We start from the raw sequence: 19,302 nt of genomic DNA, 5'->3' as shown, positions 1-19,302 counted from the left end.
TGAAAACAGAAGGTTACAGAAATAAAGACAGAAGATCTGAATGCATGGATGGATGGATGGATGGATGGATGGATGGATGGATGGATGGATGGATGGATGCTGGGTGGAGGTTAAAGGGTGAACGGGGGGGGGTTGCCTGCACAGCAAAAACAAAGTGATGACAGAGGAAGAAAGGAGAGAAAAAGGCTGAATGGATTCAGCTGAGCCCTCAGCCAATCAGAGCGCCCGCCTCTGCTCCTTCAGCATCCTGGCTCTGTGATTGGCTGCTGGGAGCGGTGCTGCAGACACAGCAGGCTGAAGAAGAGGAGGACAGATGTTCTTCATCCCTCTCTCTGGGTTTATTTAACGCCATGGACCTGCAGCCCACCCGCGGCCGCTGCTTGCCCCGCGGCATCATGGGAGCTGGAGTCCCGTGGGGCCACGGCTGATCAGCTGAGGATTGTGGGTCAGCAGAGTTGGAGATGTGAGGCGGTGGGCGGACGGCGTGCAAACTCATCCGTCCTTTTCTCTCTGCAGCTTCCTGTCCGACACGGAGCAACGATGGGCTGCAGGCTGAGCCGCAAGGTGAGAGGAGGGATGGATGGAGGATGGATGATGGAGGGATGGATGGATGATGGATGATGGAGGGATGGATGGATGGAAGATGGATGGATGGATGGATGGATGATGAAGGTGATGAGGCAGCAGAAACATTTCTTCACGTCGAGCCGTTAGTTTCTTTTTTCATCAGTTTGTTTTTTAAAATTCTGTTTTCTTCATAAAAGCTGAAAAAAATCAGAAGCTAAAATTCCTGATTTCAGATTCTGAACATCCTGACATGAAATTATTTTGTTTTGTTTTGTTCATTTCTGAAGCGGTTCTGTTGGACCTCAGAACCAAACAGATTTTATTGTGATTATTATTTAGGAAAGAGGAAAGTGAAACTTGACTTTCAAAATGTTGAGTAAAGAAACAATCTGAAAGGTGTGGCATGTTTTTATATTCAGTTTTATTTATTCTATGAAACAAAATCTTTCATCCTGATCAGATCCATCGTTCCCACCAGCTCAGTTCCAACCCGACTCCAGCCCATTTATTTAGAAAGTCCAGTCCGGTTGGTGAGGTGTGACCTCTGACCTCTGGTCCTCCAAAGTGAACTCTAGTTCAGTTTCATATCTGAACACTAAGCGGACCAGAGACCGCTCCAAAAGCAGGAAGTGGACTATAGCGCAGGGCATTCTGGGTAAACATAAACAAAGCTAACGTGTTAGTCTAGCGCTAGCAGCAGAAATGGCTCCTGGTCTTTAGCCAAAGACTAAAGAGAAATCCTCCAACACTAAAATCTGACGCCTCCATCTTGTTTCCATCTGGTGAAGAAGGAAGTTGCTCTCAGGGTCTTCAGAGGTTTTTGTGTCGTTTCCGTCAATGGTTCTTGGTGCAGCGCCCCCACAGGCCAGGAGGGGAACAGGTTGGTTTGGGTCAGAACCACAGCAGCTGGAGGTGGAGCAGGTGATGGAGTTCTGGTTCCAGTAGAACCGGGTCGACCGGACCATCAGGAGGAAACAGCCTGAATCTGAGTCAAAGTGCAGCTGGTCTGGTTCTGGTCTCAGAGGTTCTTCAGTTCTATCTGAACTGGTGGTGGCAGCATTACGATGCAGGCCTAGTCAAAGTCCAGACCTGACTCTGGTCTTAGTCGACAAACTGGTTGCCTGGTAACTGAAACAATCACAACCAGACTGGCTCTAAGAATGCAGAGGCATGCCGCACTTTTCAGATGTTTCCTAGAGAAATGTTTCTGTTGTTCTGATGTTGGGTTTTCCAGTGTTTAGTCATGATGCGTTCGCTGACCCTCTGGAGGTTTTTACTGCTGACTCATCGAACCTGAAGCCTCTGCCCGTCTCTCTGCCCTGCGACTGAACGCATGAGAAGAACGACCGGCTGCTTCCAATGTCCCGCCGCACCAATCAGATTCCCTGAAACTGAAGGATGAAACTGGAGTTTGGTACAAAATGAAGGCCGAGTCACAAACCTCACAGCTCAGCATCCATTTTGCTGAGGCTGACGTGAGTTAACGGGAGAATCCAGCCTGACGCCGAGTCTGTGGGTCAGACGAGACGTTTCTCCGTTTCTGTTTCCTGAACGCCGTCGACCCGCTAAAGTCCTGATGCGTTCGTGGTCCCGGTGTGGGCCGGCGCTCACAGGGCGGGTTCTTGTGTAACGGCAGCTCTGATCTCTGCTTTATGCAACACGACTTTTAAATAGACGATTCTTCAGCCTCGAAGCAGCAGACCCTCATCAGGAAACCAGAAAAGTTCTCCAGAGCAGAAGGTCCGCCTGCGGCTGATTGAGCTTCTGGGTTCGGTTCTGTTCACACTTCAGTTTTTCCTCACACTGTAATTCCTGCGTTTCTTTATCGTGGTTCTTCCCGCCCGATCCTTCGGTTCCGCTCAGCTCCCTCCCCCTGCCTTCCTGCTCTTCCCTCTCAGCTGAACCGGTTCAGAAATCTGCTCCTCGTTTTCTCTGGATTCTAACTCACGTCAGTCTGAACGGCCCAAACCGGATCCACTTCCACATGTGGAACTAAATCCAGTTCAAACGAGACATTAGAAACTCTAAGTAGAAACTAAACTCAGTGCCGGCCCAATAATCAATAATCAATAATCAATTAATCACGTGATACATTAGAACAAACTCAATCATTTATATTTTCATGATTTATCGTTTTTCTCTTTCTGCCAAAATCAAACCTTCTTTTTTAAAAGGATCATTTTGCTACAGAAACTTCAGAATTAATTTAATATAGTTTCTATATTTAAAATGTTTTTCAGTTCCAGTTTAAATGTTTATTAGAATTTAAAGTTTATCATCCAGAAACATTTGTTATGGTGACTGGCCTAGTTAAAGCCCAAAGTCCTGTTCCTCTGACAGCAGCACTGAATGCTGCTTGGTTTAATCTCCAGCGAAATCAGAGACCGAGCGGCCACACTGACTGGTTCTGGTTCTGTTGGTTCTGGTTCTGGTGGTTCTGGTTCTGTTGGTTCTGGTTCTGATGGTTCTGGTTCTGGTGGTTCTGCAGTGGTTAAACTGAGTCTCATTCCTCCTCATCACTTCCTGCCTGAGATTCGGGTCGAGGAGGAAAAGCGTTTGTTGAGTCGAAGCTTCACAAACATCGAGGCGAACGGATCAGGCCGCGTTACTGTCAGAGTGCAGCGGAGCGCGTCACTCTGCGGCTCTTTGTTTGCCTCACACTGTGTGTGTGTGTGTGGGTGTGTGTGTGTGTGTGTGTGTGTGGGTGTGCGTGGGTGTGTGTGTGTGTGTGGGTGTGTGTGCGCGGGCCCGGGGCCCTGCGCTGTCTGAACACTGCGGTCCGGGTCCCGGGGTTACGGCGGACTGAGTCCTGACCTACATGGAGCCTCATCTTAACTCCCAGCACCATCAGCCACCATGAAGCGCCTGCGGCGCCGTCCGCTCCGCTGACGCTGCAGCTCAACGCCGAACCAGGAAACACTTCCATTAAAACACGACAAAACCTGAGAAAATCTGTTCAAATGTGGGTGAAAGGACCGACGGCTGCAGGTGCTGGTTGTCATGGCAACTAGCATCAAACATGTGCTTAAAACATGAAACATTTTAAAATACCCCAAAATAAATGTAGCTTATTGATTAATTCCAGAATAATACCGGAGTCTTTGGGTTTGCCATAGATTAAAGTTTTAATATCAATGGGAAATTTTTTCATATTTTAGGTTTTCCACAATAATTCATAGTGGCAATAAAGAATAATTGTCTTTATTCAAAAAATAATAAAAACTTTCAAATCTACATTTTTACTAAAAGAATACAAACGTAAAAATGATTTTGTTAAAACAAAAAATATAACATTACTTAAAATGTTTTTATTTTTATTAACATAAAAACTTTAAAAATAACTGTCCAATTTTTTTATTTAAATTTCTAAAACTGACTGAAAACAGGAAAAATCAGAAGTGAAGTTTTCATAATTCATGACTAAAAAGACTGCAGTACTTGGTGTTTAGCTGAGCTCAGGCAGCCCACATCATGACTCTTCCACCACCGTGTCCAACTTCCTGTCTCCAGAATGTCATCCAAGTTTTATCTTAAATTCTGAGATTTTACCAGATTTATCTTCAGATGGAAATCAGCTGCTGCTCAGCTCGATCAGTTTCCTCTTTCCTCGTGTTCAGCTCATGCAAAATGTTTTTATGTTCTCAGATAAAAAGGTGTGTGAATCATCTTTATGTAACACAATGACAGGCAGGCCTGGCAGGAAGCTAGAAGAGCCGCGGCTGGCCTTGTCCTGAAGCCTGAACTCCCACTCAGTCAGGCTCTGCAGCTTCAGACGTTAAAACCAACCTGCTGAAAATCTCACATCTATAAATGTTTGATGGCGCCGCAGCTCAGGAGGAAACGCTGCAGAACCAGCTGGTCTCTCTGGTTCCCAGCGTTGATCTCAGCAGCCAGTCCGACTCAGAACCGAATCCTGATTCAGACTTTTATTTATTTATAAATTTATTATATATTTTATTATTATATTTATTTATTTTTGTTTATTGGCCTGTCGAGCTGCTGGTGGTTCATTTCCGGGTTTCTGAAAAGGCTGAACAGATTTCATGCATTTTCAGGTGCAGGTACAAAAATGTGATTATAGTGAAAATTTCAATAATATTTGTCACTATATCAGAAAATCATAGATTTATAACAGAGTGAAATATTTCAAGCTGTTATTTCTTGTAATTTTGATGATTATACATAGAATGAAAACACATCATAATACAGAAATTTCCAACATGGAAAGTCAGAAATATCAACCAGACTAGTTGTAGTCTGAGATCTTTTATGGAGCCACTTGGCTCTAATCTTTAATCATTAATATGAATTTTCCTGTTTAAAATAAACTGATAACTGTTTGTCCAGTTCAGTTCATTCTGCCCTCCTGGTTCCCGTCCCTCAGGGTAAAACTCACGAACCGCCCCGCCACCGGCGCCGGGAGGAGCTGCACTTTGTGGACGAGTATGGCCAGCCAATCACAGTGCAGGTAGACAGCAAAAGGGGGCGTGGTCACAGGAGGCGGCGGTCCCACTGCGCCGTCGAGTGCAGCGTCCCATCAGAGAGGCACTGGGAGGCCCTGAGGGCCATGGGCCTGGTGGAGGGGGACGAGGGCCAGGCGGACATCTACGGCGCCGGGTGGGTACCGAACACACAACGTTCTGCAGAACCTGAAACATCTAGTGACCGCAAAGGTTGTCTGCTAAAGTTTCTCTGTTTGCCTCATTTCCCCAACCGTCCGTCCTCTGGGCCTGGAACCTTTAAAGGGGCAGATTCTGTGTTTTCCATCTTATAGCACAACCAGGTAGCCATGTTAGCTTCAGTTGTTATAAAAATGCTGTTTATATCAAACATGACTGAAAGAAATGTTACTTCCTGATTTAACTCCTTTAGATTTGGCCTCTGTCTCTTTAAAAGCTCCTGCTCTTTCTGAAGCTCTGCCTCCAGGAAGTCATCCCAACATGGCTCCTCTATTAACCCTTTAGCTCCTATTATGAGCTCTGCAGTTCCACCAGATGTTTGCTAATTGCTGCTGGCTAGTCTGAAGGAGCAGAGTGGGGAGGAGCTGCACCTGGGAGGCGGGGCTAGGCCCACCCAGGCGTTTAGCACAGCTGAATGGTTGCCATGAAATCCAAACAACATGCAGGTTTGTTTTTGATTAATTACCATGAAAACATGATGGAAAGCTAAAAAGGGTTGATTCTACATGACACTGTCTCTTTAAGAAAGTTTCAGCTCATTGAAATAAAGAGCTTCAGCAGGAAAACATAGAAAAGCTGCAGGATTTTCAGCCTTAAGCCACAAACACAATGCATAGCTTTCAGATGGAGCAAATCTGTATAAAGAAACAGCAAAACACGGTAAAGGTTCTGGTAAATGTTCATAAACATCCAGTAAGTTTGTTTCATTTGGGAAGAGGAGAGATGTTGAAAAGACATGTTCTGGTTCTGGTTCTGCTGAAGGAGGCAGAGAAAATTTTAATGCATTAGAAGGAGTTTGATTCATTTTCATGACGACGCCCAAACTAGGTAAAAAATTCAGGTGGACCGACTGGAAAAGACTGCAGTCATAAATATTAATGAGCTGCAGGAGGTTCTGCTGAGGTCAGTGCAGAACGGGTTCTGACGATGCACACTTCAACACCTGACGCCCCAACATACTCGGGTGTTCTTCGCTCTGCAGAGTCGGATATGTCCGCTCAAAGATCACGTTTTATGACCACATGCTCGGTAGTAAACCGCTCAAACAGGGTTCACATCGAACTGTTTTCCATGTGACACCGAGTCCATAAGGTTAGAGTCAACGCTCCCAGCAGAGACGACGCTACGCTCTGTCCCGCTGTGACAGGTGCAGAGGCTGCCCTGATGGAGAGAAACGGGGCGAGGCGCTGAAATAGCTAATTAAACTTGGTAATATCCATTAGGATTATGGGAAATAAAGGAATTCATTTCCTTTATTTGCCTATATTGGTGGCAACTGCCTACCAATATAGGCAATTACATTGGTAATTGGTACCAGTGTACTCAGTTGGTACCAATGTAGGCAACTGGTGCGCTTGGCTATGGAATTCCATAGTGTGACCTCACAGTACGCCTGTGTGACCTCATCATTTTTCCATCCATGACTCCTTATGCTTTCTGTGGCTGGCCTCTTCCTTTACACAGGAGCTACTACAGTCACATGACTGTGACAACTGACCCATACCCGGCCAACAGCCACATGATGATGTCACCTGATGTCTATCCACCCAATGGCTACCTCCCCACAGCATCAAATGATCAACACCTCGGTAACAACTACCTGCCCAGCGTCTCCTACAGCTTGGACCACCTGGACAGACTGGACTACCAGGTGATTTTATGTTTTCTCGCTCTCAGATTTACCTGGGTATGATGATCCGTTCTGCCTTTCTGATCCGGTTTATCTTCCAGGGTCCGGAGATGTTGCCCTACCAGCCGAACTCAGAGAGCTGTCTGATTGGCTGCTATAGCTCAGAAGAAGGGAAGCCGAAGAGTTTCCCCAGACAGGTACATGAGGTACAAGTCTTCCACCAGTTCTGAAATATAATTACTTCCTCATTCTCAAACTGGGTCAGTTTGAGAATGAATTTGAGAATGTTTCTGTGTTGGAGATCTGTAAAGGTCAGTGGAACTGATTCAAAATGTGTGTGTTTGTTGGGGTCAGAACTTAACTCATTGATTTAAAGTTGGATTATGACAATTTGCTGGTTTGAAAATTGCACAGTCTTTAAGGCAGCATTCACAGCATCCTGTTTATCTAATTTAATTCAACTCCACTCCGTCTGCCTAGAAAGTCTGGTTTGGTTGGGGAAGTATGAATACATAGTTTGAACCAATAGTCATAGAGGAAGTCTAAAAAGTTTGGTTCATGCGTTGATTATCTCCATCACCAACTCACCTCTTTTATTGCCTTTTTAGTCTGACTACCGACCTCCTTGGAGGCCTGACCGCCCTCTCAGCTACCTGCCCCTCAGCGAGCTTGACAGCGGGTTGGGATGTGGACCCGACAGCCCGCACCACAGGGTAGCGCTCTCAGAAGCTGAGACAGATGCCATGTCATCACTACCAGGCCACACCCCTTCCTCTCAAGGCTCCTCCTCATCCTCGGAATCCCTGATCTCGTCCGAACCCAGCGACTCCGGCTTCCACAGCGTCAGCACCGGCGAGCACAGACGGCTACACAAGATTCCTAGCAGCCACACTCACCGGCAGGCTCACCACTTCCGCTCAGGCCTTTCTCCTCGAGAGCAGAGAGGACGCTGGGATTTGGAGTCCATCCCTGAGACGACGCCAATGACCCACTCTGGACCAGCACAGGCGTCCCGGTGCTCAGTGGGAAACAGCACGACCACAATGGTTCACTTCCACAGAGCGGAGAGAAGTCCCACGTTACCTCGCCACCATTCCCCCCCATCGCCCTCCATCGGTAAGTGAAGCTAACTAAAATGCTAGCTGCACTAATCCTAAAGTACAAATCATACGCATTAGTTTTGCTAACACTAGAGGATTATGGCAACATGCTATTAGCTAATGCTAAAGAGCAACCATCTCAACACCCACAATGACATAACGTAGTTATATCACTCTTCACAGGGTCAAATTTATTATTACTCACCTTCCTGTAATGTTTGCTCTTCAGGAAGTGATGCTCTGGAACAGAATTTTTCCTTATGATTTCAGTTTTATAGATGCTGAGCTTTGCTAACTCTGTTGCTGATTTTGTCTAATTCACTACAGTAGGACATCAGTATTTAAACTATTTACTGTAAAACTACAGCAATGCATTCTGGGTACAGAATAAATGTCATTTGCTGCACCACATCATGGGTGGAGAATGTGAGCAGCACCAATAAAAAGGCTTGCAAAACAATTATTATATTTACATGTTTGCATGCAGTTATGTACTTAAGTAAGAGCATGAATATAAACATCAAACTTCTTCTTAACAGTCAAAAACCAAAACTTGTTGTTTATCGTGTGCAGGTAGTCGCACCGAGCCCTGCCAGCGGAGGGCACTGTGGTTGGAGCAGCAACAGCAGGGTGGAGGCAGAAAGATGGAGGCTCCAGGGAGGAGTCGAACAATAACAGACTTGAGTGAAGGACAGCGGCGCCGCAGGGCAAGTCATCCCAACATGACAGACCCAAACGCCCTTAGAAACACTCACCAGAACAGCCATCCGAGTCCGAGCAGTAGCACGATGGGACCGAGGAGCAGGGCCAGTTATCCCAGTAACTGTCACCCAACTGGTCAGGTCAGCCTAGACAGAGTCAGTCTGCTTAATCATCAAAGCTCAAACCGGAGCAGAGAGGAGGACTCCCTCTCCAAGAGTCCTGGATCTGCCTCTAGTGGAGTCAGTGGAGTCTCAGACTGGAGAGCATTTCAGACTCTTGGAAGTCACATGGAAAAACCCAAAAGTTCCTGTGGTCCCTTTTACAGCACACTGGGGGCTCCAGAGCGAAGCCCACGATCTCCTACGTCTCCCCGCTCCAGGCTATCCAATCAGAAGTCAGTTAGAAATCAGCTGCTCAGAGCCCGAGCTTACCGATTGGCCAGGGAGCGCAGTGAGGTCACAACAGACGAAGAAATGCGGGGAGACGGGTCAAGAGGAGGCGAGGATGAATGGGAGGATGGTCGGTGGGCGGGGAGATACTGGAGTCGAACGGAGAGGAGACGACACATGGCGTTGTCACGGCAACACCGAGAGAGGAGGGGAGGAGTGGAGGAGCATTTGGGTGGATGCCAGGGGGCAGCGGCGTCTCAGACGGTGCTGGAGCTTAGCCACCTGAAGCAGAACCGGCTGAGGAACAGCAAGCTGCTTGATGATTGGACGACAGTGGAGGAGCTGCTGACGCACGGGACGCGGGTGGAGAGTGACAGTCAGCTGTGTCCCAGTCCGCTGCTGTCAGTCACCACCGTCTGATCCTAACACAGGCACTTCCTGTTAGCTCAGAGCGAAACCTCACTAAGGTCCAGATTCATGAAGGGTTCAGCTAATGTGCTCCAGAACATTGATCCAGGCTGATCCAGTCTAAACCCTCCAGCTTGGTAGGTCTGAACTTATAAAAGCTAATCTAGAAGTTAATTAGCCAAAAATCATTATTTACAACCAAATCTGTCAGAGAATGCCATTCCAAAGAACCACTTTCTAGTTGTCAACACAAAGTTTTACCTGGTTGACATCCGTCCCCTAAAAGCCTTGCTCAACTCAGAACATCTTTCTGAGCAGCTATCTGCTAGGTGTTAAGCCCAAATGTTTACCGGTGTTCACCGATAGCTGGTCAGACTTTATGCATCTGGTCTCTGGGGGTCTACAGGAAGATGATCCTGAGCAATAACTTCCACATTTCAGGAAAAACTGCCTTCCAACTGCAACTTTTTTGAGTCTGGATCTCAGTGATGTCAGAACTGAAGGGCACACTGTTGCAACCGTGGATCAGAACCTGGAGGTCTGACCTTAAGTTCAGACCTGAAATACTCAAAGCTACAACTGGAATCAATGGAAAAGATGAGGAAAAATGTGTCAGCAGTTCTTCAGAACAACCCAAGTTGAGTTTAAACAAACAGCAACATCTGAGAGCGGCAGTAGAAACCAGCTAGTTTGCATGAGTCAAAGGCCGCTGAAGAGATTCACAACTCTGTTGAGAATCTTTGCACAGCAGACCATCTGTGACTCTCATCAAATATCACATGAGTGGTATTTCCTCGTGAAAAGTGACTCCATCTCACCTTTGGGTAAACTGGCTCAGCTCGTGTTTGTGCCATAAATATCAGAGTTGACGCTAAAACATCTCCCACATTGCAGGACTGCTGGGAGTCTGATTGCACCTTGGAGGACTTCTGCACCTTTCTCATCAAATAGCCTCCACATCTTCTGAGAGGCTGATTCACCACAGAGTTTTAAATCATCACTGTTGCTGGTTTATTTCTGACTTTTCTGTTTTCAGGTTCTTCTCTCTCAAACAGAGCAGATGTGCAAATATACGAGGCATTACCAGGAGATTTCCTATGTTTTCACAGTATTTTCCATAACAAGGCTGTCCAGTGTTACAGGCTGTTAACCCCCAGGTCAGTAGAACTTATGTTGATCATCTAATGATGGCTTTCATAATCTCTGAAGTGAAAGCGTCAAACAGACATTGGCTCTATCAGAAGCTAAGATTTGCCGTTCATTAATTGCATTTGTCAGCCTTTGAACATTTGGTCATCAAACACAGTCCAGAGTTAAAATATGTTTTATTTTCATTCCCTGTAGAAATTAATTACAATTTTCTGTTGGCTCCATGAAATGCCAGAAATTCGAAGGATAATCATCAGCAAACATGATAATGTCTACAGTTATTGACTTGAAAAGTTCAGTGCACAGATGGAGGGATGGAAGGGACATGACACTGCTTGTGTTGAAATCTCAGTGCATCATGTGAAGTGCAGCAGATCAGATGGATGACAGAGTTGGGAGGTTGGACACATCGATGGTCCCGTGCCAGTAGTTACCCTCCCTGTGGATGGGACAGAAGACATGCTCTATGTAGATGCACAAAGTCCTGGTGAAACACTGTCCCATGGCGAGGTCATGGAATGGGTGGGACATGAGGACACTGAGGTAGAGCCGTGATGTTAGCCCTCCCCATTGAGACACTACGGCCAGTGGTCACCTAAAGTCAGTGAAGTACCTTAAGGCTCCCACATATTTCACCCGAAGTGCTGAAATCAATTCTCAATGATGTAGTAACTTGACAAAAATTGCATCAACTTGTTTGCTGGAGAGCAGGCATCTCCCTTTCTTGACACCAGGCCCGCTGCTGCAAAATGGCTCTGTGAAATGTGTTGTGATTGGTCAGAAGTTTGTTTTTGTATTTTATGTAGAAATGCACTCAAACAGCAATGTTGACATTTCTCTTCAACTTGTCCGCTTCCTCTATTTGGGTTTTTGCAGGCAATGTGATTACTTTTGAGGAACGTTTATCAGACGTGATGAGATATTACGTACATTTGTACAACTCTTTACTAAATATCTACAAAGACAGTCAAATGGCTAAAAACGTCTGGTAGAAACTGCGGTGTTGTCATCGATGAAGGAGGTTGTCTGCAAAAAGGTCTGGCACTTACTCCAGGGCCACTGAGTTAAAGCAAAATGGAGGATGCAGGGAGGCAGTGGTGAGCCTGGCAGGAAGAAAGTTATGCCCAAGTGCTACTGGGTTGTGACGTATACTGAAGGGAGAGAGGTCTCCCCAGGTAGTCTGTGACGTGATTGAAAGAGAATACAAATGTCCCACAACCATGTGATCACTTGTCAACTGTTTGTCTTTGGATGAAATATGGAACAGCTGTGGCAAACCGTGGCACCAGGAGAAACACCGGTGAATCTCTCCAAGAGTATGTCAGGATCAGTCAACTGTCCTCTAAACTACCATGGTCTCCCATGTGGTGGTCATCTGCGGTAAAGCAGACCTGAGATTCACCAAGGAACATGAAAAACACCATTTAACAGCTAAAGCTGTGGATGCCATTATCAAGCCATGCACAGGGTGTTCAATCAGCAACCCAGCTGATACCTGTCATGGTGCTAGATGTCATTTAGATTCCTGGAAAGAGTCCAGTCCCTGTCTCCAGATGTCACAGGGTTCTGTGATGCTTGACACAATGATCCTCCCTTGGTGTGTCATGTCTTTGGAGAGTTGGACCTTCCTGATGTGTTCCAGATGGACACTAATTTTGGGCCACTGCGACTTTTGTACATTCAACACTCTGGGCGGGTACCGGAGCCCATAAACGTCTCCTCTGGGTCTGCTGACCTTCTCTCGCTGTTCCTGATGACTGTTGGATGCTGAGGTTACTGCCTGATAACACTGTCCTACTGTTTGTGATGTTGACTCCACTGCCTCCTGCGGTGATAGATGCAGTAACTCCTTGAAACCAAAGAGTAGAAACCTTAAGAAAAGCTCGACTAAATGTACTTGTTTAAAGGATCCTCAGCTCCTTGAAAGCAAATGCAAAGAAGTGAAGACTGCATGAATACTTCACACTTTGTTGGAGCTCTGTTTGTGTTCGTTCCACTTCCCAACGTTCATGAAACCACTCCGCTGGCAACTGAAGTGGTGACAGCACACAATCAGAAGTCTGTTCACATCACCACTTAGTTGTAAATGAGATGTCAGCAGCAGATTCAAGCAAACTGTGGCACTTTTCATCCTTTAACTGACTAATTGAGCCTCTTATCCAGCCTGTCAGACTGTCAGTGATGACATTCAGGTAGTTTTAGATCTGAGAGTGGATCAGTCAGGAGTGGAGGAAAACCGGAGCGTCTCATTACTGTGAATGGAAAATACTGATGTTTGTTTCATCTGCTCTGAGGGGCTGCTGGAAGCCCACATGACTACAGAAGACATCTGGAGAGAGATCTCTGTCAGGGTTAAATGTTATGATGTAACTGTTCAATGCAATTTGTTAAATATGAGCAAATGTCTATTTATTTTCATATTTTAAAGACTGAGTTTATGAAATCTGAGATTTATTGTCCAAGTTGTAAACAATAATAGATGTCAGGGTTTGTTTTTCTAATCTGTGTGTGTTGGTGTGTATGCTATTGCAAGAAGGAGAGTAAAAAGTTTGATACTGTCTGTAGTGTTTAGCCAAAGATATTGTGTAAATCTGATATCTGGACAATCTAGAAGAACTGTCGCTGTATGATGTAAGAGTATATTTTATAATCATATTAGTTTTATATATTTTCTGCTTTATTTTGCCTTCTGCTGGTCTGTACATAGATATTAGCATAAACCACATTAGCACTGCTCCTAATTAGCAAACATGTCAACAATCCCCTGAAGTGTCACAAGTCCTTTAGGATTTTCTCAGACCTTAAACCATGTGAAGTTTAACCATGTCGTGAAGCACAGATAGTTGCATCCATCCATGTCAGGGACCAACAAACAGTAGAGAGGAAAAGGAAACTGTCTACAGAGGGACGAACTACCGGCCTCAAAATAAGGGGTCACAGTGGGGCCCAACTGGACCAGTGGGGACTTTCTCTGAGTGAAAGAAGAGGGACCCACAAATAAGCTTCTAAGTACCCAAAACAACTGATTCTTTCACTAACCAGATCTATCATTCAGCCAAACAGACAAGACCGTTTCCAAGCTGCCTGTAGGGTCCAGAAATCACCAATCAAGCAGGCCCAATCACACAGGCGAGCTTTCAGAAATCAAGCTGGGATTGGCTAACCAAAGGATCAGTACAGAGCATTACGCTTACATTTGTCAGGCATCTCTAGTTTTAAAGGAGAAACACACTGGTGGTGTGTGTCACCTTATCAGTTTGGGTCTAGCTGAAGATTCGTCTCTGAAGGAACAATGAAGCTTCGCCTGACGTCCACTGACCAGTTTGACCAGTTTCACTGTAACCTGCCCTTTGTCTGTGAACTGGAAAGAAACGATGTGTGACGCAGCATCCTGCGGCGGTCCTGGTGAGAGTTTGCCTTAAATTTGTCGGCCATCTTTGTTTTGATCTCACAGGTCGTTCCTAAATCACATCTACCAGAACCAGCTAACCCTTAAAGAAGTCAACTTTACATGTTGGCTACAACCTTCAAACCCACACATAGGAGCCTCTGCTGCCTTTGTTTAGGCAAATCTGCCTTGGGTCCACGCAGCGATAGTGCCCCAAAAATATAATTAGACCTTTTTTATGACTAAACGGTCAAATTATGACATGGACAACAAAAGAAAGAAAATGGCTGAAGGCCCCCTCTTATTTACTCACGTTTCTCACACTGTCCCAAAGTTGGAAAAATCAGCTGAAATCTCATCCAAGCTTAGAATTCGTTTCAATTCCAAAATCCAATATGGCTGCCTGCCATGTAAAAAGCTTTGATGGCTGCAAAATTAGCTATTTATTTGGACTTCTATCAGTAGTAGTGATAACATTTCAACATTTTAACCTGATGCACCTGCGGTCCCACTTCTACTGGTAGACAGTGTGTGTATGAAAACAATGGACAGACATACATTTCAATCTTACATTGTTAACAGCATAATATTTAGCATGCTAGTTAGCATGGTCACCAAGCACAGTAATGAGAAAGTCTTGCAAGTTTTTTTAATTTGCAACTAAAACATGTTTAGGTTGGGCTTGATGTAATTCGCAGAGCCTGAGATTCAGCAACCCCAAAACTCCTGCTACACCAAAGAGATTCTGAAAAAGGGAAATGTTTTAATTCTGTTATGTAAATGTGATTGTCTGTTTAATTTCAGATCGTGCCAACTTCACCAATGTGTTTTAAGTAGCTATACTTTATATGTTGCGCTTAGCTTAGCTTAACTCAGCTTAGTTTAGTTTTGTTTTGCTTAGCTTAGCTTAGCATGAAGGCTTGCTGGATTACAACCGGCCCAAATCTGAAACACCTTTGTCTTTTATCTTCAAGTTTTCTTTATAAGTAAATTTATAAATTCAAACATTTTTAGACCATAAAGAAGGTGAATTGTTATTTTTCTGGTTCTGGCTGTTGGTTTAGTTCTGGTTCCGGTCCACTATTATAAACTTCACCTACCTGCACCGAAGCTTCCCGCGCTCAGTCCGCCTGCACGTCATCAGGAAGGACGTTTGTTATTGATGAAACATGGCGGCTGCTATGACTCATCCGGCTTTCTGTTCTTGGGTCTGTGATTTCCGTGTACCTCACTGTGAAGCTGAACCGTGACGTTCGTGACCTGAGTGGTGGAAAGCTGGTTGGAGAAGTTTGAAGGAAATGACGTCACAGGAGACTGTGAAGTCAAACTGCTTACTGTGAGTCTGGATTCTGTCGAAATTCAGCATCTCAATAAAGTTTTATAATGAACTTTCAGTCTCAATGACTTTTTAAAACCTTTCTCAGTGAATTTTTTTATATTATTGGAAATAATAAATAAATAAATAAATAAATAAATAAATAAATAAATAAATAAATAAATAAATAAATAAATAAATAAATTTATTTATTTTTAATAAGAAAATAAACATTTTAATGCCTAAAATGCTGATGTAAACAAACGCGTGTCTGGTTTATTGTTGTTTTGAAGCAGTTTGCATCAGAGGGTCGCCATGGCAACGGTGACTGGCATGTCATACCTCCGACGTCGACTGCGGTTCTGCTGTGATCCGTGACCGTTGCCATGACAACCAGCGTTTCCGTGCCAGCCAGTCTCGCAGCTCATGGCCTTGTCACCATGGAGATGCGCCTCCGAGCCGCTTATTTACAGAAAATAGGCGTCATCAGAACATCAGAACCATCCGGACCGAACCGAATCGGACCCTCCGGACCCGGCAGACAGCCCACAGTGGAGTCAACCTGAGTTTCCTCCACACCACAGACCTGAGGAACGTCAACACAGCAAAACCAGCTGGAGCAGGGCGCCCTCTGCTGGCCAGAGGCTGGGATTACAGCCGCGGCCCTTCCAACAGGGAAGCTTATTTACAGAAAAATCTTATTTAGAGTGAAACGAGGATTAATGTGAGACAGTTTTGTTCATCAGAAACTACGGAAGTCGATTTCCACCACGTCCAAACAAATAAAAGCTGAACAGGAAGTCATCAGATTAGGTTGTAAAGTATGAGATTCTGAAGCCTCCTTAGAGAAACAGCGTAACTTTATGTCTCATAATTATGACTGACAAAGTTGAAATTATAATGTAGTATCTCGGAATTATTACTTTTATTCTCAAAATTCTGACTTATATTGTAAATTAGCCTTTACATACAGTCTCATTACCTTTAACTTGCTGTTGTAATTATCAGTGGGAATTTTTTAATGAGTTAATTGCAGGGACTGTAATTAACAAATTCCCTTTTCAATCAAAAACCATATAGGCTATTGAAAAAATAAGAAACATTTTCAATCCAACGACCCTTTTTGCTGCTAATTATTGAATAAATAGATATATGCAACAAATATATTTATATTTGGGGCCTGCCATGCAAAGCAATGGCAGGAACCTATTACTATTGTCGGAGAAAGTGTTTCTTTCTTCTTCTTTATTTTTCTTCCGTAACCGTTAATGCGGCTCATACCGCTGGGTGCACACCTACAAATGAGGTATCAAAACGTGCAGAAAATTCACGCCATTGGAGCTATTACTTTTGGTGGGATTTGGGCTTAACGTGGCGACATAATTCGCAAAAAACTACGAAAAAAACCCCATTATAAGTCAATGGGAAAAATCCTGGAAATACCCTATTTTTGAGGATTTTCTGTGTCGTCACAAATTCACCTAGAAATGCCATTCAAATTTCATTTTGTAGATACGTCTGTGATCTCTTCGAAAGTGAAGACGGCTCGTCGGTACCAGTTACGGTTTGTCCACAATTTGCCTCTAAGCGACCCAAAGTTTCTCATTTTTGCTCAAATTAGAGTGAGAGCCCATCTCGGTTCAGATCTGGGCACAACATTTCTTTCTCTCATCACTGTAAATGTTCTGAGTGAGGTACAGATATGAATCTCGGGACTATCGCAGAAGACACATTGAACTGTCATACGCTCCAAACGCTTTTCGAATATGTATTACGGTTCCCGAACAAGAAGGATTTGTTTCCAATGCTTTTTTTCAGTAAAACGTGTTTGCTCAAACACACTTGTGTGTTTGAGAGCTCAGAGCTCAGAGCTCACACCCTGCTGAGACCATTATTTGCCATAGCAACGGAACTCAAGAGGCTATTGGCTGCTGGTTTGGACTACAAATACGCATCACTGTAGTTCTATATGACTTTTCATCCAAAGCACTGTTACACATGGTATGGGCTCTTTGCACCTCAGCTTCCGCGTTCGGGGAAAAGCGGCTCATTTTTGTCCGGGCTATTAAAGATGTCATTTTACAGTCGGTGTTTGCAGCGCTTGCCAAAGCTAACAATTAACGATGTACATCGTATTTGTAAGGCGGGATCTAAAGCCCCATCAAGCAAACTGGAAAAAGGTTTTAAGATGTACGTATCGTCATACATTCATGGATATGAAGGTGAGTCTTACTTTAAAGTTCTTTAAACTTCGTGGCTAACATTAGCTTTAGCTTATGCTAATAGGCAATATTCTCGGACATTTTACTAATACAATTGTACTATTTAAATATCTAAACATTCTTATTCTTTCTAACGGACAATGTTCTTACGTTATTCTGTATTCATTTTTAAGTTTATTGCTTTAATGTGTTTTTTGTCGTTAGTGTCAAACAGAGACCAAGTAACGGGGAGATTACGGTTCGGGCTTTTTGCTTCCGAAGCATGAGGAAGCAGAGAAGCCCCATAATTTTTGTTTATTGTATTTTTGAGTTCAGACATATTTAATTAAGAAACCAGAGGTGGGGCGAGTAACACAAATTTTAAAAAGAAAAAGGTTTGTTGCGGTGTGGATGCTTACCTCGTGTAAAATCGGATGTCATCATCAGACCCTGCGAACCTTTGTAATCCGAAGGTAGAATGGATTTTCAGTTCTTCGATCTGGCTTGTTAGGGCTTTTATTTCTTCTTTTAATTTCTGGTTTTCATTTATTACCATGTCCAGGCCAGCTGGTTCTGGGACAGAGCAATAATCGTGATCTGCATACGTGCATTCCACAGGCGGATCACTCTTTCCCATACACTGGCTCTTCCAGGCTGAACACAGAAGTTGTTCTATTGAAATAGCACAGGGAGGCTCCTTTTTTTTAACCATTCTTCTCCCGCCAGGAGTTTTAGGCTGATGAAACTGATCCGGAGGGAAGTGAAGGCTGCAAACTTTGCTATGCGATGTTAGCTTGATGTTGTCGCGACGAATATTGACAAGCCATCGTTGTTGTAAGTCAGGATCGCTTGGAAATCCATGAAAACTTAACCGACTGTTATATTTAGAAGACGCTGTGCACCGTGGAACACAACAGTGTTCATGGTATTGCTTAAATTGCCTTTGAAATACGAGTTTATCTTTCCTTGCGGTCATGGTCACTCAAAAGGAAAAAAATGAGCCGTATTTGCGCATGCGGATGTGACGTCAGAGCGGCAGGTGCAAAGAGCCCATTAGTTTGGCCCTTTGAAATGAAGCTTAACAAAATTTTCAAAATAAAAGCCTTGAATATTTTTACATGACGTAATTGCTCTTTTTGGCTTTATTTGACTTTTTCATCCAAAGCACTCTTACACGTGGTATTAGTTCAGAACTTTAAAATGAAGCATACTGAAAATTTCAAAATAAAAGCCTTGAATATTTTTACATGACGTAATTGCTCTTTTTGGCTTTATTTGACTTTTCCATCCAAAGCACTGTTACACGTGGTATTAGTTTGGCCCTTTGAAATGAAGCATACTGAAAATTTCAAAATAAAAGCCTTGAATATTTTTACATCAGCTACTTGTGTTTTGAGCATTATATAACTATTTTAACCCAAGGACTATTACGCATGGGATTAGTTTGGCCCTTTGAAATGAAGTTTAACAAAACTTCCAAAATAAAAGCCTTGACAACATTTTAAATCGTACCGAATGGTGCACGTCCGCCTCGCTTAACGTTCTTGCGGTTCTCCGCGTGCCACTGATCACGTCGCGGCGTTCTTTAGCGTCGACGCCGATTTGTGGCGTGACGACGCCGGGCCCGAACCCCACGGCCGCGCCTTGGCAGGCCCCGGCTAAATTTCTTCCGAAATTTTCTAGTTTTAATCTGTTCTTCAACCCTCAGATTGCAGCAAAGTGTTTTCCTGTCCATTCATCGTTCCAGAGTTTCTCTGATCATTCCTGGAGCTTC

At 44.2% G+C, this 19,302-nt stretch overlaps 1 protein-coding gene across 1 annotated transcript; it reads left to right on the top strand.

Annotated features, from left to right (window-relative positions):
* Positions 1-193: 193 nt before the first annotated feature.
* On the top strand, positions 194-15,400 carry LOC116722908 (uncharacterized). Its single transcript, XM_032567320.1, has 7 exons — positions 194-441; positions 517-564; positions 4,952-5,184; positions 6,711-6,897; positions 6,978-7,073; positions 7,485-7,992; positions 8,550-15,400. Exons 2-7 carry the CDS (start codon positions 541-543, stop codon positions 9,485-9,487), a joined length of 1,986 nt encoding a protein of 661 aa, XP_032423211.1. The 5' UTR covers positions 194-441; positions 517-540; the 3' UTR covers positions 9,488-15,400.
* Positions 15,401-19,302: the final 3,902 nt, after the last annotated feature.

This window comes from Xiphophorus hellerii, chromosome 1, assembly GCF_003331165.1.
Source record: "Xiphophorus hellerii strain 12219 chromosome 1, Xiphophorus_hellerii-4.1, whole genome shotgun sequence".
In the NCBI taxonomy this organism is placed as follows: Eukaryota; Metazoa; Chordata; class Actinopteri; order Cyprinodontiformes; family Poeciliidae; genus Xiphophorus; species Xiphophorus hellerii.
The sequence above is the reverse complement of the archived record's forward strand: the minus strand, read 5'-3'. Positions and strand labels throughout refer to the sequence as shown.

What these genes read in the sequence shown, in the direction of transcription:
- LOC116722908 (XM_032567320.1), top strand. Translation starts at nt 541, where the DNA reads ATGGGCTGCAGGCTGAGCCGCAAG. An exon ending in GCTGCAGGCTGAGCCGCAAG is followed by an intron (nt 565 to 4,951) that starts GTGAGAGGAGGG and finishes CCCGTCCCTCAG; the next exon opens with GGTAAAACTCACGAACCGCC. An exon ending in CCCCCCATCGCCCTCCATCG is followed by an intron (nt 7,993 to 8,549) that starts GTAAGTGAAGCT and finishes TATCGTGTGCAG; the next exon opens with GTAGTCGCACCGAGCCCTGC.